Below are 22,659 nucleotides of genomic sequence, written 5' to 3' on the forward strand. Positions count from 1 at the left end.
GGCGTATGTGCCCTTCCACGTGATGAGGGTATCCCCTGCCCATAGGCTTGCTAATGGTTGTGTCCCTCTGAATTTAAGCATATTACCAAGTGGAGGAAAATAAAATAACCATGAAGGCCTCAGTAACGACAAGGGAAGAGGGAAGAATCTAGCGCTGAATCCCTTTCCGGGCCAGGAAATGTGTTGTACAGGAAACATTAACAATGCAACCTCTCCAAAAATATTTTAAGAACTGCCACATCTCAGCACCTGCCCACTCTGTGCTGTACTCCCTCTCAACAAATAATATTACAGAATAATTGAGAGTTTTCCCCTAGATTGCTGCTGCTTCATTATGTTTTAACACAATGGTCATATTTGGTGAGGGGAAAACCTCTTCGAGCCAACAGGAGTGCTGTACAAGCACTGATTTATTTGAGAGGCACATCTTCTGCCCAATCAAATCCTGTAAACATGGCAGTCAATATGTGGGCGAAGCCAAAGACCCTCTCATGGCAATTCTCACCCTACAGATGTTGTCTGCTTCAACAGGTGTGTGGCGCTGACTTGGGGGTCCCGGGGATTGCACAGTAGGGCCAAAACCTCCAACTAGTCCTCCAGGTTTTGGAACACTCTACAATTTTTTATGTTCTTTACTTTTCTAGCACAAAATGGAAGGCCCAGTGGGGAGAGGGTAAAACAAAGGGCTATGGCATCTCACCAGGGAAACAGTCATCTACCCTAGAATTATGAACACGTGTCATTGAGTCATCGTCCTTGTTTATTTGAGCAGATTATCAAACTACGACTTCATAAAGCTTCACCTGAAATTCCCTAGTAGGCTGAGCCCACCTTTTGTCAGTCTTTGAGTTCTTTCATAGTACCAAATTAGGTTTTATCAGTGTACAGCTCAATCCAACATAACTCAAAATGTTTCCAACTACCTTTCCCATCATTGTGCAAGAACTGGGCAGCTTATTCACCAATGCAGTACTACTGCTGGCTATGCCACTGCATTTTGATGGCAAACTTTTTTGTCGCAATGGCCTGATATGTTGCAGCAATCTTCATCTTCTTCGTGTCCAGTCACAACTTTCAGTCTTCAGCTACATGTGTCTTCAGCTACACGTGTCTTCAGCAGGCCCGCTGAGATTATGGAAGCATTCGCCTTCACCAAGAATATAGTAGGCCTCACCTTGCACTTATTCAGAACGCAATTTGTAGGTGAGTCTTGACACAATTACGAGGAACATCTAAAATTTGAACAATCTCTCAATTGTAATGCTACCTCCAAAGACCATGGCAAATGTTCTTGTTTTATCTTGTTTTAACGCTGTTATACCCTTGTAAGTGTAGAAAAAATTTCAAACGGACCAGATTCTTTCCTTCCTGTGGGGAGATCCTTTTCCTTCCTCACAGCAAAACTCTGAAATTCACTACCTATAGAAATAAAATCCACTGCAATCACTCCAGTTGTAGGTAGTTATTAAAACCTGGCTCTTCTCCCTAGAGGTGAGAGAGTGTTATTCTTTCTCTCAAGACAGGCTTTTCCCCTGGGCCATGATTCCTTTGTGTAATTGTGTGCTTTAGACGTGTTTAATATTCATTCATTCTAGATATAGTTTTTAAAGAAAACTTCAAGGTGTGACCTTAAAAATTTTGTGTAAAAATATCGAGAAGCAACTCCTAAAGGTGAATCTTCATAGGAAGGATGTAAAGTTGCAAATGAAGAAATACTGTACAGAAATGTAAAACGGTGATATAAAAACAGACTTAATTATTGAAATGATTCTCAGGGACATGAACTTATGGAAAACTCCGGGCTCCGAGGGGTTCCGCATGGAATATTATAAACACTTTCAGGCCTACCTGACGCCCCACCTTCTTGGCCTTTAACAAAAGGTGGTACACAAGCACAGTTTTCTCCCGAGCTGACTTGGTAACCATTGTGGTCCTACCCAAGCCGGACCAACCTATAGATTGATGTGCGTCATATGACACGATCTCGCTCATTAACTCCAAGGTGAAAATCTTCGCGAAACTACTGGCTAACCGTCTGATTGCAGGCCTCCCACAGCTTGTCCACCCTGATTAGTACGGGTTTATCCGCCGTAGGAGTACTAGGCACTGCCTTCGCAGGATCCACAAGGCACTCGCACACCCTTATCTGCTGGGAGACCGACCGGCTTTCCTTCTTTTGAATTTTGAAAAGGCTTTTCATTCAGTTAGTTGGGCCTTTCTAGAGGAGGTGTTGATTAGTGTGGGGCTGGGGCCTAGATTCCGGGGTTTTATGCAAGTACTCTAGTCTAACTTCAAGGCCCAGGTACAGGTCAATGGGTCCTTATCTGTCCCTTCAGGATTATCCGGGGCACCCGACAGGTGGACCCTTTTTTGCCACTTTTGTTTGTACTGGTGATTAGTGGTGTGGATTTGCTGCGATGCTCAAGCCTGGAGATTTTACTGGGGGGTAGCGACAGAGGACCGCATTGCGCTCTATGCGGATGATGTGTTTCTGTAAATTTCATGTCCGTCGCTTATGATTCCTCAGGCGTTGCAGATCCTTTGTCTCTTTGGGAACGCCTCAGAACTTACCATTAGCTTGCTTAAATCTGTCTTGGTCTCCCTGAAGGAGCCAACGCTTTACATGGAGTAGTTAGCGTGGCTTACGGTGCACAGATGGAGTTGTCAGTACTTGGGAACGTATGTTACACTGGAGTGGGTCTAACCTGGAGCCTGAATATGTGTTCCTTGTTGTCCTGCTCAGTGACGGACCTCACCAGATGGGCCAAGTTGCCTCCTAATGTCTTGGGCTGCACCACCCTGTTTAAGATGCTTGCTATACACTTCACAAAACTATCCCCTGCGTTTGACGTAGGTTTGGTGGCGCTAGTTCCGAGCCTTCCTGTGGCTTAATCAATCTCCGCGCTTAGCGTACAGGAAATACACTCAATTCACATCTTATGGGGGCCTGGGAATGGCATACATGTGCCGTTATTACTGGGTCGCTCAGCTGGTGGTGGTCGCTGAGTGGGGGCAGGGGAAACCCAGTGTTTCGGCTGGAAATGGCCAGTATGGACCTGGACAAGATTGAAGGTTTGTTATATGACACTCCTATCTCCTTAAGTTCACAAGGGTGGTTCTTGGGGCCTGACATATGGCACTCAGGTGGACTGGTTGGGATCGGCAGACTACACTTGCGACTCCCCTTTGGGTAGCAGGCAGTTGCAACAGGCATCCTCCTTAGAAGGATTTAGTGGTTGGGGCAGGATTGGTGTCTCCAAGGTAAGAGACGTCAGGCAGGGACCACACCTTCAGTCCAATCCGGTGTTGCAGGAAGAGTTTGGCCTGCACAGCTCTCAGTTTTTTTTAGATACGTGCAATTGCGCCATGCCCTGGAGCAACACTGTGGTTCCTTGGGGAATGTTACTGAATTGACCCATTGAAGCGATGGCAGTTTCACTAATTTATAAATCCCTTATAGTTTATTCCCGGGACTTGGTTGCACCCTTCAAGACCAGATTGGAACAGTGTATGGGGCTCCTGGATGGATAACTCTCATTGGAGGGGTGCTTGCATGGTACCTAGGGTGCAGCTTGTTTCTTCACAGCTCTAGCTGATCCTGCCTAGTCACCTACACCTGACCGAGAGAATGCCACAGCGACCTTGGCGCGTAGGCACGCTTGAGTCCCTGGCGTGCTGGCACTGTTCGGGGACATCTGCTCACTTCTACCATATGGTACAGAGATGTCCAGGGATCGTGAGAAACTGGGGTAGGATAATTGAAGTGCTGTCCAGGGTGCTGGGAAGACCTATTGACAGCTCCCCAGTGCCCGTTCTATTGGGAGTCCTGGAGGAGGTGTGTGATGCCAGTGGGGATAAGATGGTGGGGATTGGGGTGGCACTGGCAAAGAGATATCACTAAATGGGGGAGGTTGGCCTCCCCTCCTCTGATAGCTCACTGGAAGCCGGCAATGGATTGGAGCGTGGCGCAGCGAAAGCTGTATACTCAGCTAGGGGATGCCCCAAAAAGCAGGCGAAGGTATGGGCGAAGTGGATGGAATATCGTGGAATGTTCCGAAGCATATAACCTGGTGGGATGTGGTGGTGTACAGTAGAGGGTGTCATTCTTTTTTGGGGCCTGTGGAAACGTAGTGGTTTGTTGATTGCTTCAAAAATCTATAAAATTCAGTTTATAAAAAATAATTGAATTGATGCATACAATGAGACACCTCCAATCCTTCTTTATTAGAGACTGTGGATGGAATAGCCTGGGTTAAAAAAGGACATTGAGGAACAAGAATCTACTTCAACCATATCTTAAATAGAAAAACTGCATCCAATGAAAAACACAGAATTGCATCATGAAATGACTCTCCATTTAGAATACCAGACTGACTGCTACAAAGCATTGAAAAGTGAGCTTTGAGCAGTTCTTGTGTTTGGATCATTTGCTAGCATTGTGTTAATTATGTGAAGATCTGACCCCTTATAGAACCAGACTGTGGTCAGCTTCTTGTTGCATTAAATACCTTAATGATGAACAATTTAGGCAAATAATCCGTTTAAAAAAACTTTTATTGCAGGCGCCAAGAAGCATTAACCGTGGCAAGCACGAGTGTGACTTTTGCATTCACTTACTGGAATAGTGTTAGCCTTTTGGTACTTTTAGGAACTTTTACAATTTGACTTACATTTTTTTAGGCCTCGAATATCCAACCGAGAGTAAATTTATCAAGCAGCTGCGTGAACTGAAGGAGGACGAAAATGTGCACAGAGTCCCCCTGATCCCTTCCACTCCAGAGGAAATGGAGGACATGCTGAAACTCTGCTCTTACGTTCGGTTTAAAATCCCACAGCAGGTAAGAACCTGAAGCCAAACAAGCTAAGAAGCCTCAGTAATCCTAAATAAGCAGTGTTGGTTATGTGATGCTAACAGTATTCAGCTGAATCTTGTCCCTTCTGTTTCGGCCAGTTTTACTTATAACTGCATGTCTATGCCCTCTGAATTCCTCTATTTAGACACCACCCCCAGGGTAGCACAACAGTGTCAGTGTCACAAATCTGCAAAAAAAAGTCCTGGTATGCTTCCAGCCCCATGCAGCATTTAAGGTTAAACCAGCGTGGTTTACAACCAGTCATTTTGTGTGTTGAATTGATGGATTAACTCGGGGAGGCTGGGCTACACACCCCTAGAGCTATTCTGATGTTGGTTTGGACTTACTCCAACCAGCTGCAATCAATACAAATTACAGTCACTTGTTCTTCAGTGCCCCTTGCCAACAACCAAGCTGCCTAAAAAACCCTACCTAGAAAAGTGGAACAATTAGGTCACTATTTTAACAGGGGGTGGTAGACGAGCCATCACTTTGTCAATACTAAACCCACCTATTGCATGAAGATCACATATTTTAGCTCAATATATGAGAAAGTATTGCCTGGTTCTCCAAAGTGGCCATAAAGCTGCTTCATTGCGCTAAGCAAAACAATAAATCAAGTGTGGTCTACAAACGGAAAAGGAAACATAATGTGCACTTAGAGCACTGGAAGTCATCCTAGACCACGACATTATTAAAGCCAGAAATAATACAAGTTTGTGTAGAATTTGGCCCATGCGATTTGGAGAATGGAATATCAGATAACTGGTGTTATGGAGAAAATTGCGAGCAATTAAAAAAAAACACTACAGTATGAATTTCCTTCATATCGAGGCCCCTATACCTTACAGCCACAAATGTTTCCTTAAGATGTCTAGGAATTTCTTGGCAGCAATTGACTACGTATATTTAGATGATGTGATGGAAAATGTATTGTGTAAAAGCAGGAACTATACAGTGCCCTTTAGGAAGTGTGTAGTGTAGAGGAGAAAATAAGGGGATGTTCATGGGATGGCCAAGGATGTGATTTCAAGTAACACCTGATTCTTCTGGGAATGGGGAATACCGAAGGTTTGAAATTCCATGTGAGATAATTAGTTTTAAAAAATAACGAATCTTTTCTTAGCATTGACTCATTTCCTGCAAACCTCTGAGCAGAAGCTTAACAAAAGGCAGGGAACAACACAGAAACATTAACAGAAAAATAATTTCTTAGATTGAATAGACAATAGATAATTTGGAGAAATCTTTTTCCAAAAGGTAGTTCCATATTTAGTGCACTTGGATTGTGTTAAGGAAGGAAGAGCCTCTGCCAAATCAGGGTACAGGCGGCTTGGTTAGGGCACTTATCTTCAGTCTGTCAGTTCCCTCCAATCATTATGAACCTCTGAAGGGTGTCTGAAATTCAAGTCCATAAAAGCAGGTTTCGTGACAATTTCATCTGCATGTGAAGTTTTACAAACATGGTATACTTATCCAAATTTACCATCCTCCCGAAGTTGCAAAGTGTTTGCCATCTTTGGAAATTATAACAAGGCACAGTCCCAAAACTGTAGTGCATTTTCTTTTGACCCTGTAAAAACACAAAGCTATAAAACTATAGTCTAATTGTGGGTAATTATGAATAAGAAATAGCATATTAATGACAACATTTATGGTAGAGATCTGTACAGAAAAGTGACAGAGAGTCACCAATTAACAGTCCTTGCACCAACAGTTACAACGGTATACAGCCTTTACAACTAAACTTTTACAACGAACTACCATTACAACGCAACTTTTACAACGCAAACCATTACAACGCATAGCGCTGGAGGGCGCTCTAGGATAGGGAATAGGTTTAATGTACTATCCAACACCTTCCCTACTATCCACAGGGACTGGAGTTGGAATAGTAAATTAAACTATTCACTATCCAGCGCCCAAAAGCATTATGCGTTGTAATGGTATGCATTGTAAAACTTGCAATGTAAAGGTAGGCGTTGTAAAAATATGCATTGTAACGTCATACATCCGTTACAACAAGAAAAGGAGGTGCCACCTGAATGGCAGCAGAGGTTAAAAAAAAGGAACTTGGTGATAATGAGTGGTAAACAGACAGTGATCCTCTAATGAAGCAGGGCCCACCCTCTTTGTCCCCTGTTTATAATTATCTTCCCCTTACCCTGATGATCTAGTGTTCTCTTAGTCACAAGGTGCTAAGATGTGTAACTTCATCATATCATAACATTTTTGAGTGAATTTACTGGTCCCCTAAATGTCCTCTGTGTTTGTGTATGCAAATAAATAGATGAATTGAGTAGCCATGACAGCAACTGTTAAGATTTAATTTGGTCCTTGCCAAAGTACTAGAAAATGCTGCTCTTTGTGTGATGTGCTTCAACAGTGTCACCCCCTTTTTCTTGTATTTTTTGTTGATAAATGTTTTTTTTTAATGTTAGATCCTGCAAGGTCTTGTTGATGTTCGCATTCCACATAATGATTTCTACAGAAAACGTAAGTTGATATTTGTGTTTCTGAATGGTCTACTGAGTCCCTTCTTTGTGTGTGGGTGATTGGAACTTGTTCTAGGCGTTGCTAAGTGGCATAGAGCCTGTGAGCCTTTCTTACTTAGAGGAACACTACTCATTGTTCTCTATCATTATGATGCTAGTCCTGTGGGCAGTACTTACGTTGAGCTGGTGGTTGCAGGTGGGGCTCACCAGCAGTTATTTTGGATGACCGACACTTATTTTTCATCCACCAATTTTGACCCAGAGCAAGACAGAGAAAAAAACAAAATGGGGGAAAGAAGAAAAAATAGAAATATGGAAAAACAGTAATCCGTGAAGAGGGAGAAAGCAGGGCAGAAAAAGAGCCTGCAAGAGTGCGATAAACAGCTCAGGGTATTGAACAGACGTGATATCGAATCAAGTTTATTCCATCCTTGGGGGCGTGGCTAGCCAGGCAGCGAGATGGCTGCTCTGTGAGTGAGCTCCGCCGGCTAAAGGATCGACTCTGACATCCCAAAACGATCACAGGGGGTGCACGGACACTGGGGCGCCTGGTGTGCAATTTCCAGCGGCTGGAATTGAGACTGTGGGGCCGCGCTGAGGGATACGTTATTGACCGGAGCTGATCGGAGGGAGCGGCCGAGAGAGGTGGTGCAGGGCCCAGCGTCACGCCGCAGGCGCGGGCGGGGATTGAGGGCCTGCCTGCGACTGTGGCGTGGAGTGGCGGTGCCGCTCGTGGGCTCAGGTGATCACGTGGATACGACCCGAGGCTCCCTGCTGCGGGGTGCGCCTATCCTGCCGCTTGGTCTTCAACTGATGCCGCTGCGACCATGAGGTGAGAGGTGGGGAGGCCGAGAACCGAACGCCATTGTTACCTGCTGAGATTAATAGCGTTGGAACCGTTGTGCCCGGCTGGCCTCAGCGTGATTGTAATCGGCGGTTGTGCTTTTTTGACCACGGCCCCCCAGCCCAACTGATTCCTGGGGATTACATGCGGCCACAACGCCAGCTCCTTAAACGGCGTGAAACCTTGGGACTACTTCACTTGTTACATGTCTGAAGTGAGGGTGTTGACTATTGGGAGGCATATTTTTGGCGGATAAGCAGGTCAGAGGCACAAGAACTGCGGTGTAAGGAAGACTGAGATCCCGGCGCGCGTTGCCGATATGTTGTAGGAGGCCGCCATTTTGCGAACTGATGTGCGCGAAAAGCAAGCTGCGCTATTAGTGGCGTGTTTCCTGACTGCAGAACTACCTTACGGTTAACAGAACAGCTCTCTTGGTCCGGCCTGATCCTCTTGCAAGGAGTGCACCTGGTTGTTGGTGGGAACCAGGTGCTGTGCTCACTCACCCACTACGGGGGAATTTTGTACTGTACTGGGGAGGTGCCAGACTGTGCTCACGCTCTGTAAGGCTGGATGCCCATTGCCTTTGTCAACTCCCTTCGCACGTAGGGTGCCTGTGTGATCTGCGTGTACCCCGCCTGAGGGGACCTTACCAATCCTAGGCTGCGCCTCTGTGGGGCCATGGGTAAGTTGGAGGCTCGCCAGCCCAAAATAACCTTTGACAATAAACGGGGAGCGAAGCAGCCCAGTACGGAGCGTGAAAGCATGGGTGCAGCGGGTGGCGTGCCAGCTGAGGACTCTACAAATGGAGACCTCAGGTCCCTCATGCTCGAAATGAAATCCAGCTTGCAAAGCATAGACGCCAAGCTCGACACCCTCACGTCGCAACTGGATCAGGTCAAATCCCAGGTCTCCACGCATGAAACCCATCTGGACTGTCTTGAAAATCGGCATACGGAGCAGCATGAATTTCAACAGGACACCAAAGCCCAGATCTCGAACATGGATAAACTGTTAGCTATAATACAAGCAAAGAACGATGACCTGGAGGCACGGTCTTGGAGGAGCAACGTCCGAATCACGGGCATTCCGGAGACGACGGCCATTTCCAAAATGGAGGTATATGTCACCGATCTCCTACATGAGCTGTTTGACCCTCACCTCTCTTTTGTATTCGTGGTGGAGAGAGCCCACAGGGCGCTGGGACCGAAACCCCCGGTGGGAGGTACGCCAAGGCCAATATTGGCCAAACTGTTGAACTATCAGGACAGAGATGTGATACTGCGACTAGCACGTGAGTGAGGGAAAATAACGCATAAAGGTAACAACATTTCATTTTATCCTGACTTTACTCCGACGGTGCAGGCCGCTAGGCGTGAATTCCTACCGGCTAAAAAGCTCTTGTTGGATGCAGAAATTCCCTATTCACTCCTCTACCCAGCTAAACTTAAAGTATCACATGATGGTACATCGCACTTCTTCACCGATGCTAAATCGGCACTCAAGTTTGCCAAACATATTTGTGGATCCAAATCCAAGAAATCTATGGCAGAGAGACGCAGTGCGGAAGATCACCTTAGTGACAATAATTAACGCACTTTCGTGGCCGCTTACAGACACTTTCGGCTTCTGAATTTGCGAATAGAACGATTCCGAACTGCACCTCCTGTTTTGTGCCGCACCGGCACTTTTTTGTGATGTACTACTTGGCTTGAGCTGTGGCTTCCCCCTTCACCAGGTCTGTTGTGCGGATGTGTCCCTACTGCCTGGTGCCACTATGTTCCCCGAAGGGTGGGGGGCGGTTTGCGCCTTAGAGATTTTTTTGTACCTGCTGACAACAGGATTGCAATGTATCCTATTATGTTTAATGTGACCATAGCCACCTGCGAATTTGTTGATCCCATTTTTCATCTAGACATGAAATGTTTAAGGTGCTCCTGTACTGTATGCCATGCACACATGTTGTTTTCATGTAGTCCAATGTTGCCTGTATCGGTTTGATGGATCGCTGCCAAGACAGGCATAGCTACGCCTCCCCAGCCCTTCACAGAGACGTATGTCCTCTATCCTTAATGTTCTAGGAGGTTACATTCTGCACCTCAGGAGCTGTGGTTCTTGCGCACTGGGCCGCGCTACCTGACTTGGTTAGAACCATACCCTTATCCCTAACAATGTCTACCATGGGTTAATGTTCGTATTTCCTGGGCATACTGTGTCCCCTACACAGTTATTATATAAATTGTTCACCTGCAGTTATTCTTGCATGCTCGTTTTCCAATTATTATCTGTCCTAACATGATTCCTACATACCAGCGCAATGTGGGCCCGTAAGTTCAGTTGTAGGACTAGGAATCAACTGCGTATAACTGTTGTGACATTGACTGTTGTTGATACACAGAGATAACATATACTGTTGTTGGGATGTTCATACTCATTTTTTCTCGTACAGAGGTCAATATAGTAGACCCTTATATGATACTCAGCCACCCTGTGTGAACAGGGGTGTTTGCCAGAGCTCCCATGCCTCCACGGGGAGTTCCCAAATGTTTTGGTATACCTACTTTGTGGGGGTATTTGGGGGGATATGTCTCCGCCTGTTTGGGGGGGTTGGAGCGGGTGGGGTGTAGACAAGTTGGGTTTGTTGCAGTTGTTTGGACTGGTCACCACTACTGCTATGGTAACTGGATGTATACAGTTGGAGAACCACTTTTGATGTGGGAAGGTATTTCCGGCTCTGCTGAGCTCCGAACCACTAACTCCTATGTCTGCTTTTAGGATTCTCACTTGGAATGTGAGAGGCCTCAATGATTGTAGGAAGGCACGATTGGTACACACTTATTTAACACGGCACAATATCGACAGCTGTTTCCTTCAAGAAACATATTTGCACACGGTCCCCTCCCAGAGGCTGAAACACAATAGATGGGCGCAAGTACATGCTGCCATATATTCGAACTACGCCCGCGGGGTTGCTATTCTGATACGCAAAGGGATAGACTGGAGAGAACGCGGGGTGACCCTGGACCCCGAGGGTCGTTATGTTATATTACATGGTACATTGGTAGGTAAGCAAGTAGTCCTAGCAGCAATATATGGCCCGAATGTTGACTCCCCATTGTTCTTTCACGAGGTATGGGGACGGATTGCATCTACCAACTGCGACACTATCATCTGGGGCGGGGACTTTAACGCTATTTTGAATGATGAGCTGGATAGAAGGGGTGCAGCTAAATCACTGCATCCGAATGCTCGCGCGACTTTATGTGATTTAATGAGGGAAAGCACCCTGATGGACATCTGGCGTATCTGTCACCCTGGGCTCCTGGAGGGGGCGTGCATATCGGGCACACATGCTACCTGGTCCAGATTAGACTTCTGGCTTGTTTCCTCTGACGTTGCTGCATGGACGTCGGAGATACGGCACTTGGCCTGCTCCTTATCTGACCATGCTCCAAGTCTATTGGTCGTTTCTATTCCTGACTCCCCCACCCGAGCCTTCAGTTGGAGACTCCCGCCACATGCTCTACTAGATGAAGTCTTTAAGGAGGAGATTCGCACTCATATAATCGAGTACTTTGAAACAAATGCTGGGTCAGTGTCCACTGAGGCGACTCTGTGGGACGCCTTCAAGGTGGTGATCCGTGGTAAGTGTATAGCGAGACAGGCTGGAGTTTTGAAGGCGATTAGGGGAACCTTATCGCGCATTGAAAGTCGGATTAAGGAACTAGAAGGTCAATTCTATTCTGACAGCAGCCCCCACATTGCAGCACAGTTAAAAGATAAGCTCTTAGAATATTCAGAAGAGGCCCATCGTGAAGTTAAATTCTTAGGGAAATTTGCCGAAGCCCGGCGCTACGGAGAGGGAGATAGGCCAGGGAAGACCCTAGCGAATATGATTCGAAAAGCGACACCGACACCCTTTATACATATGATCAAAACACATGATGGAAACGTGGTGATAAGCCAGTCCGAGGTCCTCCACGAATTCAAAGAGTTCTATGCTGGGCTGTACAAAACTCTACAGGTTGGCGACCCTGAACATCTGCAAGCCTTTCTGGACACAAACGCTTTGGTGTAGTTTAATGATGCACATCGTAAATATATGGACCTCTCTGTCTCAGTGGATGACATTAAACAGGTCATGAAGAGTCTCCCGCTGAATAAGGCGCCGGGCCCGGACGGCCTTACCACTGCCTTTTACAAGGCATATGCTGAGGAGCTTGCACCCAGACTCTACGAGGTGTATGGCGAGGCACTGGAGGCTGGGATACTCCCAGACTCGATGAGAGAAGCCCTAGTAATAACGCTATTGAAGCCTGACAAAGACGAGACAGAGTTGGACTCATATCGTCCCTTATCTCTCATAAATGTAGATGTGAAAATATATGCGAAGCTAGTGGCCAATAGATTGCAACCCCTGCTTCCCATGATGGCTTTGCCAGACCAATCGGGGTTTATACCTGGTCGGAGTACATCCCATAATATTAGAACGATATTTGCAGTCCTGCACTATCTCCATCCGAGTGTGAAAGCCGCCGCAGTTTTTTTAGATGCTACCAAAGCTTTTGACACCCTTGAATGGTCATACTTATTCCAAGTTCTTACCAGAATGGGATTTAGTCCCATGTTCATCAACCAGATAAAACTTCTTTACCCTGCGCCGACAGCGAGGGTGCGGATAAACGGCATGACATCAGAGCCCTTCCCTATCACCCGTGGCACTAGGCAGGGCTGCCCACTCTCTCCTCTTTTATTCGCCATTGCTATGGAGCCGCTTGCTGCCAGGATTCGGCAACACCATACTGCCAGGGGTATCGGATTCAGCACTCGTAGTTTGCTAATCTCGTTATATGCTGATGACGTCACTTTATATATCTCAAACCCGTCAGAAAACCTGGATCCACTCCTCCGTGAGTTTATCAAATTTGGTGGACTCTCGGGTATATCCATTAACTGGGCGAAGTCAGTCATTTTTCCTCTGACTGACAATACCCCACAGGTGACTATGGAGTTCCCACTCCGTTGGGCACCTGAAGAAGTAAAATACTTGGGCATATGGATGTGCAGGAACTTGCAAGACATCTGGAGCATGAATTTTGGGAGGGCTGTACATTGGCTTGGAGAAAAAGTGGAGATATGGTCTAGGCTGCCCTTATCTGTAGCAGGGCGGATAGCACTGACTATGATGGTGGTGCTTCCAAAGTTTCTGTATCTTTTCGTGAACATTCCGATCCCCCTAACGCAGCATTTTTTTAAGTCCCTCCGTACCCTCTTGCTATCTCTGATCTGGGTCGGAGGTCAAGCCAGGGTATTGTGGGCGCTTCTGACATTGCCACTGCGGCAGGGTGGTTCGGGTGCTCCGGATATGAAGCTATATGCCCTATGTGCTCAGGCCCAATTTTTACATTTCTGGGTGCATCGTACACCATACCAGCCGCATGTCGCCGTGGAAATAGACTCTGTAGCTCCTATGACACTAGATGTGGCTCTGTATAAGAATGCTGCCCGCCCCAGATTAGATGTAGATACTGCAGATATGTTACGGTGGACTTGGAGGGCGTTACAACGCAGAGCCCGCCTCCCGCTGCTGTATGCCCCCGCAGTTCCTTTGAAAGGTAACCCAATGCTGGCTTGTCTGGAGGAGGGTGGGGGTTTGTTAGAGCTAGATGGGGTTCAATTACGAACATTTGCAGATTTATATCCGGAGGGACGGTTTCGCCCTCCACTGGTAGAAACCACTGACAAAGTGTTAACCTTTCGCGAGAAGTTCGAATACGACAAACTGAAACAGGCCTGCACTACACTGTCTACGGACTTCCCTGAGGCTCCCTCTACACTAAACGCGCTGCAAGACATACTGACTAGGGCGTCACCACGTAAACTAGTTACAAGATTATACACAGCCATGCAAGACCAGGCCCCTATTATAAGGCCCAAATCATTCCAGGTCTGGAACGTAGACTTAGACCCTCAGCTCTCAGACAGGCAGTGGGAGTTCTGCTGTTTTACTCCATTGCCCTCCATCTCTGCGCCTTCAATTAAAGTTGTTTATTCATGTGTAGGAGCATTATGTTTATCCTTGTGTATTCTTTGGCAACTGGAGGTACGCTATATACCTACCGCTCACTTATGGCAACATTCATGAAAGACCACTTGAGGGCATTGACATCAGCCTTGCGGTTGTTCTGTAATTGACATGAGCTAACATTGGGAGTAACTTCACCTAGACTATGCTTGAGGAATGTTTGCTGCCTCAAGCTATTCCTGTCATAAGAGACAGTAAAGACTTTTTGCAATTAATCCTGCAAGTCATTGCAAAGATACGGCTGAACCCCCCTGAGAGAGAGAGAGATCCCAGTGCAGATAATCACTTCAATAAACAAATTATCATGCAGAAGAAGTAGTCCTTTTACAGCAATCCTCATATCTCTTCTCCCAGAGATTTAATTTGTCTTGGCATGAGCTCTGGAATCTTTACACCATTGTTCTCAGTGCATTCTTCTGCAAGGGCTAAATAAAGGAGGACCCTACATTGTACACTGTGCCTGGTTCAATCATTCTGGTTTCTTGATCATTTTGAACGAGTTGGATGTGCTTATTGTTTCTATGCACATATGGGCAAGTGAAAGGACTAGTGTATCTTAGCTCCTGTACTAAATGTTAGGTGTATATGTAGTCCAGACTGCTGTTGCATCATTGCTCAGTTTGTGGTTGGCATCTGGAATATGCAGGTGTATGACGGGTCAAGTAACATGAAAAGTCAAAACACTGGCTTTGTAATGCATGCTCTCCTTTGTTAGACGTTTCCAGTGCCAGTTTTCTTCTACTGGTCTGGTGTTGACATGCCTACCGTAAACAAGGACAATGTGGTGGGTCAAATTTCTACACCTACAGGCGAGGACTGCAACAAACATCTTTCTGTGCCAGTATAGTATTTTAAGCAGTTGCACAATGCAGTAGTTATAAAATGGTACTTGCCTCAGTAGCTACACTGTCATCTTAATTTAGCTGCTACCATCCATTTGATCACGTGACATTACCTAGCATGCTATTTTATAGAATAGGTAAACTATTAAAGTATACCCACCATTCAACATTGATGTTGTTGTCTCCTTAGAGGGTTTATCTGCTGAATTCTGCACGTGCACTCTTTTACATTTGGGATGCCGATAGTTCAGAAGGCAGTATTCACTTGAAATGAATTGTTGTTCAATTAAAAGCTAAGCATGATAGAGTGCCTCATTTCATTGTTTGTATAATTTGTGGACATCTCATGTCTTCCTGGTGGGTTTGTGCCCTAAACCTAGAAAGCCCAATCCCCTTACTCTGTTTTTCATTGTTACCTTTTTATGTGTAATTGTAATTTTTTACTGCATAGTGTGTGTCGATCAGTGTTTATATCAAACTTGGGGACCGTTTTGACAAACTTAATTCGGTACTTAATGTGAAATGAATCTCTATGATTTTGGTTATTACTGATAGATCTCTCCACTGTATGCATGACCATGGTCCACTTGTCCTAGTTTTGAGTGCTTTCCGTTTGCGGGATTGTATGTACACCAGTGTCCTGTTTGGTTTGAGTGAAATAAGTGTTTCAGTGAATATACATCTCCGTGACATCTTTTCTTTCAAGTTCTTTGAAGTAATTTTATTGTTTTTGGATGCCTCTTTGTTGGTGCAGTCTACCTACATTTTTTATGTTATTTAGGGGCATGTCTATTTTTTTTGTATTTGTTGAGGTATGGGCAGTACTTAGGGCCTGATTTAGATCTTGGCGAATGGATTACTCCGTCTCAACAGTGACGGATATCCTGTCACCCAAAATATAAATCTCATTATATCCTATGTGATTTTTTCGTCGGACGGTATAGTCGTCATTATAGTGACGGAATAACTCGCCCACAGAGATCTAAATCAGGCCCTTAGTCTTTGCACCTCTTTTAAGTTTTCAGAGTTTTAACATTCATTTTTGTGCTTAAGTCTTTGCCTCATCCATGTTTATACACATTACTCAATCTTGCATATTATGTTCTGAAATAATTCGCCATATGTGTGGCACAGAAGGATGTTATTTTAAATCTATCCACTATGTTATGAATAAGTTATGTTTTATCTCAACCACCATTACCTAAAAAGGAATAATCATTCACAAATTAGGGATTTATATGTATTGATTTCTGTACACCAATACCTTTGTGCCTTTGTCCTAGCAGTGTGACCAGTCTGTACTCTAGTAGCTGGTATGCATGTTGTGTTTCCTTATTGGTTACTTGGATTTGATTTTAAAGTTCTTCATGGAGATATCAGATTTTCTACTCTCGATCTATTTGCCCATCTCATGCATATGAATATATCCATATCACCCAGCTGGACCATAATCTTAATGTGAAACTGTTCCATTGTAATATTGTTGAAAAGCTAGACTCCTTCCTTAAAGCCATTAAGAATTTCACCTCAGCCCTGCCTCTGTGACTTCTGATTTTTGTTTCAATGTTTGATTTGCTGTTTTATTGTCACTGTTACCCTTAAACATCATTGGTTCCTTAAGGTCTTTAAATCTCATTCATGTGAAAGTTCACTTTAAAATGACTGCAGGAGGTGCTACTTCGCCAGCACAGAATCTTTGATATATTATCTTGGAGTGTAAATAAGCGTGTACTTACTCCATGTGCATGTTTCCTACCTCACTATATTACCCAAACTGATGCCACTGAAGTGAAGTGCCTCAGAGCTTCCCTCTCAACAGTGGCTCTGTAGTTCAGATTTTCTTCCACACGTCAACTAAATGTGAATAATCTGAAGCTCTTCATTAGACATGATTTTCTTCTTCTTTTCCTATGGATAATTACCTATTTTCAGGTAGTCATGCCTAATTATTTCTTTTGTTTCTATTCTTCAGAAGACTGAGCCGTTTTGAAATATATTTTCGTGAGTGATTGTTTCACCTGAGAACAAGACTCCACAGAAAGGGTGGTGTGGTCCTTTAGCCTTTCTTTGTATAGCGGGGAAGGCCCTTGCAATCACTGTATGGTGCGGATTCTGCTCCTGTTCTTCCCAACTAACTTCAGTTTTCACACAGTTGCAGCAAACAGGAAGGCTTGCCTCCTGTGTAAGGCTTTTCCGCATAATTTTGTTACATTTATCGTCCCTCATAAGGGTAACCCTGTAGCTTATCACTTGAAATGGACTTGCATTTGTAGCAATCATCCTGTTTGCCATACTTTGCAATTAAAGCCACATATTTTTTGAACCGTATCATTTTTTACCTTCTGAACCACTTCCTATAATGTCCAATAGTCAAGTTGAATATGAGGTCTGAGCAATTTGTGCAATCTGCGTTTTCTGAGGTTGTTAAATACAGATAGGTAGCTGTGACAATAACAACCATTGTCGCGCACTACTCAACTAGTCAGGGTAGAAAGTATACAGAAGGAATACTTATTCAAAGTCTGGTGCTACCAAAGTACAACCCGCTACCTGTAATGGCAATGCTGGTGTTATTCCAAGGAATAGCAGCTGCAGTATATTAAAACAATATACTGGAGCACTCCAACAATTTCTATAAAAAATATGTTTGAGAGCAGATAACCAGAAAAAATCAGCCCATACCTCCAAGGTCATGTGATATATTTTCATTGTCTTTATTGTGTTTACGTGCTTCCAACCAAGTACATGATCATCAGCTAACACATGTTTCGGCCCCAACAGGACTTTTTGAAGGAGTGTGATTATAAACTGTATTCCTTTATCAATAATTCATGAAGCAAGATGATATAGGTGCCGGAGTGTGAGTTTGTTATAGGTGATCTCACCTATAGCCTCTTCGACTGGTAGATACTTCCTAATAACAAATGTAGTCATCCTCATCTGTTCGTCCTAAACTTTAAAAGCTCACATTGAAGTGGTGTGGCTATTCAGTCATGGGCGACACTGGCATAGAAGTTCCGATAAACCCTGTCCTTCTCAAAATGAAATATGGAGTGAGGTTCGTTTAAATTTGTGATAATTTGGAATTATACACTCAATAAATGCTCTTGGGAAAATGGTTCTTGAGTCGATGCCTCTCGTTGGTTCTTTGCAATGTCCAGTGCTGTGATTCAGCTCTACCTAGCAATAGTCAACATTCCCACGGCAGCCCAGAAGGCTTCCTACTGTCATCAGGCTTCACTGTGTGCATAAGGAGCACTGGCCTGAAGAGTCAGTTAGCACAGAACAAGAGTATGGAGGAAAAGAACAACGTCATCTTCTTAACCTGCCAATTCTAGGAAATATAACTTTCTTTATGAAGTAGACGATGCCAGCACAAACCATTCCTTTCCAAGTTGATCACCTTTCCTGTGATGTCATTTCCTGCTTGTACCATGTATAAGGAGGCATTGGTCAGAGACTCACCTTATCCCTCTTTTTCGTAACATTCATCACTTAATTAAAAGCTTTTTAACCCTGATTTTTTTGCCCCCCTTTTCTGCAGCAATAGTCCTAATCTGAATATCTCCTCTGGAATAATTTATGTTGGACTTGTTCTCAACCAGTCACAGGCTAGTTTTGGTGCCAGTTCTTGTACCACTCATCATGTGCAAAAGCTGCAAAGTAGGCTATTTGTCTGCCATTTGGGGCTTTTTCTCCTAACAGGGACCCTCTTATTGAGACACCTGAGTTATTTTGGGTGGCTATTAAGTGTAAGGTGTCACCGTGGCTACTGGTAGGAGTCACCCGTTCCTCTGGCAGTCAAGAAGGAAACTAAAGAGAACTTTACAATGTTCTGTTCTGGACAATGAATCTCTTTCTAAGGCTAAAAGGTATTTATGAGGGCATAGGGCACACAAAGGAAAACAGGTTGATGTGTTAAGCTCAATGCGGAAGCTTGTATCCTTTCTGGTGAAGAATTGGCTTGGTAGTTTGGTCTGCCCTGTTCCCATGATGCACTGGGCCAGGGACAGACTAATTTGCATATAGCCAGGTTCTGAGCTGGGATGGGGCAGTGAGCTAAATAACGGTGATGGATCAAGCCCTGATCTTTGGACTGGGTAAGAGTGGTCTGCTTAATTCAGACACTCTGTTCATCACCACCCCCTTTTCTGAATCGTTAAGCTCAATGCAGAACAGTGTTCGATCATTCTAGTTTCACTACTGTGTTCACTAGCTCTTTTTGAGCCTATAGAGGCAGTGCAATCCAATGTCTCTCCTTTTCATCATGACCCAGCGTCTTTTTGGCCTATTTCCGTAGTTGCTGAAAACTTGGAAATTGGATTTCTTGATCTGCCTGAAAAATGCAGGTATCCACATACTGGAGAAGCCATTGCAGTTTCCAACATTAAGAGCTCTGCCATGAAAAGGAAGATAGTTTCTTTCGGGGCAAAGTCCAAAGGATCGGGTCCTCTTCCTCCACACACAGATGCCCTTTTTACAGAAGTGTAGTAAAGAGTTTATGATTATCTGCACATTCCCACTTGTTACAAAACCTGCCCATCATGGTTGTTAAACGGTGTTCTGAAAGCTTTAGTGAAAGCCCCATTTGTGTCCATCCACATCACAGCCATTACGTTTCTGTCATGGAAAACCACCTTCCTGCTGGCTGTACCTTCCACTTGATGAGTTGGGGAGTTGCAGCCTTTTCCATAAAGGAACTTTTTCTAAGATTTTTCAACAACTAAGTTTCCCTCTGTTCTAACCCCACGTCCATTCCCATTGAACCAAATCAATTTAATCTGAACCAAATGATGATTTTACCGACATTGTTGCCCAAACTTGTTCTGTAGCAGAGAGGACTCTACAGCCCTTTAACATGACAAAAATGCTTGATGTTCATGGGTAGAACCAATTATTTTTAAGGCTCAGACAACTTTCTGTTGATTTTGGTATTGCCAAAAAAAGACAAACCCTTCTCAAAGCAGGAACTAGGCAGCGACATGGAAGGCAATGCATTTTTCTCAAAATGGTGCTTAGATATCCAAACAAGGTCAGAAAGATCCACTGGGTAAGCTGCTCTGCAACTTGTTTATTTAATTGTCAGTCATTTTCACCCTCTTCGACTTTTGTTAATATTGCTTTCTTAATCACAATTCAAGCAGGTGAATCTATGAAAAAACGTATGCTGAAAGAGAGAAATGTTCTTCACTTTTAACTACAGTTCTCCAACTTTGGTAAATTTCATAGATTCTGAAGCCACCTTCACATCTTGGTTATTTATGACTATTCAGTTTGGCTACAAAAAACAGATTTGTGGAAAACTCTGTGGTAGTGAAGGGCTGAACCTCTCTACCACATTGGCCAGGGTTCAGATGATACAATAGACTGCACAAGCGACAATGTTATGAAGGGTTTCTGTATTATGGTGTTTAACATTGATTAGAGATGATTCGCAGCCTGACGACTGGGAATTCAAGCATCTGAATCTATAAAATATAATAAAGTTCGAGGAATGTAGTTGTTGGTAACTGTTTTTACTTAGCATACTGAACTGAAGCTCTGTTTTTCCCTGTGTAATCTTATTGCTCTCCCCCACATGGGAATGGTCTTCCGTGTGTTGAGTGGAAAGGATTTTTGCATGTTGAGGTCAGTCCCATGGGTAAAAAATGTTTGTTTATTATTGAATGAGCCAATCGCATGCACCGTGCTCTGGAAAACATTTGACTGCACGGTGTATTGGTGACATGCTACATGCTCCCAATCTGAAAGAATATTTTTCTCTGATGAATTGCAAGAAACAAGAAAGGTTGAGAAGGGAATTCATGAATCTTACATTCCCTGGCTACAACTCAAAATAGTACTGAAACTAAAGGGTAAATACAATTATCGTAAAGACTGCATTTACTGTGACACATTGCTGGTATAATTAGTAGCACATGTCAAGTGCAGCACACTAGACATTCTTGTTGGATCCAAGAAAAAACAGATTTTCAATGCCCTTACTTCAGTTTAGTTCTTTGTTCTCTTTTTCTTACATTAACATTCACTTCTGTTTTGTTGTCTGTGTGCAATGATAAATTATTAGTCATTATGTACATTAGTTTTACCATCAAAACAATATAATTCCAAAGGGTTCACCAAAAGTACCTCGTTTTCCAGCTTGGTCACTTTGCCTACTACTCCCCACTTCACAGTTTCTGTTCCTATGTACTTGTACCTACGTCTTCACAGATATTTTTTGTAATCGTAGTTCATCACGTCTATCTGAGATGCTAACAAATACATGCATGAAAATGAACAAAAAATATACTTTCATTCATTATATTACAGAATGCTCTTCAGGCACCTCTGGCGAGCGTGCTTGCTGTGCTGTGCGAGCAAGACATTTAATATTGTAGAGCCTAGTACATCAAAGAGAATATAGTCCGGATGATGGGTGTCCTCGGTTGAATTTAAAAAACCTCCAACCTTCCCATTAAAATTAAAAATTTGTTTTTTCTATTTCTGAATCAAATTAAATATTTCATAAATTGTGTATTTGTTGGATGATTTTTTCAGTATTTTTGAATATTGTTTTGCTGTTCCAATCATCAACATTGTTTAGCCCGGCCTGGATTCCAATAATGACTCATTGGAGTCCTCGGTTTTCAGTAATGATTAAATGGGGGTCCATAGAAATCAGAAGTTTGAGATCCACTGGTGTAGACTATTTTACCCTAAAATAATCAACACTCCTTATGATATAAGGGAAATGTCTTCACATTGGAATGTGCTGTAATAACCATTCTATTATCTTAGACAAATGTCAAGGGGCCTGTGCATATAAGGTGTTCTGCCCATTAAAATATGCCCAAAAAACTAGCTGACAGACTTCCTGGACCCAAGAACTTCCCGACTCTCTGTGGATAATTTCTGTGAAACTAACTGTACAATTAAAGTTGTCAGTCTTTATATGAGGCTTTTTAATAGCTTTTTACTCTGTAATAAACGTATTACTCAGGGCGTTGATAGCAAATAAATATTAATGTTAGCTGCTTATTTCATGTTCTTTTGCCTCATTTATTTCACTGTGGCTTTTGTGGGATAGTAACATGTATATTTTGAGTTATGATCATGTCCTTGGGCACGTAGTGTATTTTTTAATATAACCCTTTTTGCTCAATCTATTCCAATTATTGTTCAATTAATGATGACTTGCTCCCTCTTAGCTCATACATTGTTAATTAAAGTAGGCTATTTTGTGTACGTGTATTGAGGTAATTTGCACATGTCTAATTTAATGTCAAGCATAAAAGTACTTGGGAACTTTTCTAATTTATATTTGTGCCTTTTTGTCTGGACTGAACAGTATTTTTAGAACTAGTGGGTGAGAGATCTAGACACGTCCTTCAAGAACGAATGAGCAAGATTACTGCACCAACACAGATTATCTGGGGAAATCAAGATCAGGTATGGTGGTTGACCAGCAGGAAACACAACCCACCCTTAACGTATAGAAGCACATTGTACATTAAAATGCCTTTTCAACTTTTTTACATTTATCATATGAAAATATTCTCAC

At 43.6% G+C, this 22,659-nt stretch overlaps 1 protein-coding gene across 2 annotated transcripts in view; it reads left to right on the forward strand.

Annotated features, from left to right (window-relative positions):
- ABHD6 (abhydrolase domain containing 6, acylglycerol lipase) overlaps positions 1-22,659 on the forward strand; it is a 150,813-nt gene that overhangs the window by 123,174 nt on the left and 4,980 nt on the right. For both annotated transcript variants that reach the window (XM_078661492.1, XM_078661493.1), the window contains exons 6-8: positions 4,681-4,838; positions 7,295-7,349; positions 22,447-22,547. In XM_078661492.1, coding sequence (XP_078517618.1) covers positions 4,681-4,838; positions 7,295-7,349; positions 22,447-22,547 — 314 coding nt within the window. The remainder of the gene's footprint in view (positions 1-4,680; positions 4,839-7,294; positions 7,350-22,446; positions 22,548-22,659) is intronic.

The sequence above is a fragment of the Lissotriton helveticus genome, chromosome 9, assembly GCF_964261635.1.
Source record: "Lissotriton helveticus chromosome 9, aLisHel1.1, whole genome shotgun sequence".
Lineage (NCBI taxonomy): Eukaryota > Metazoa > Chordata > Amphibia > Caudata > Salamandridae > Lissotriton > Lissotriton helveticus.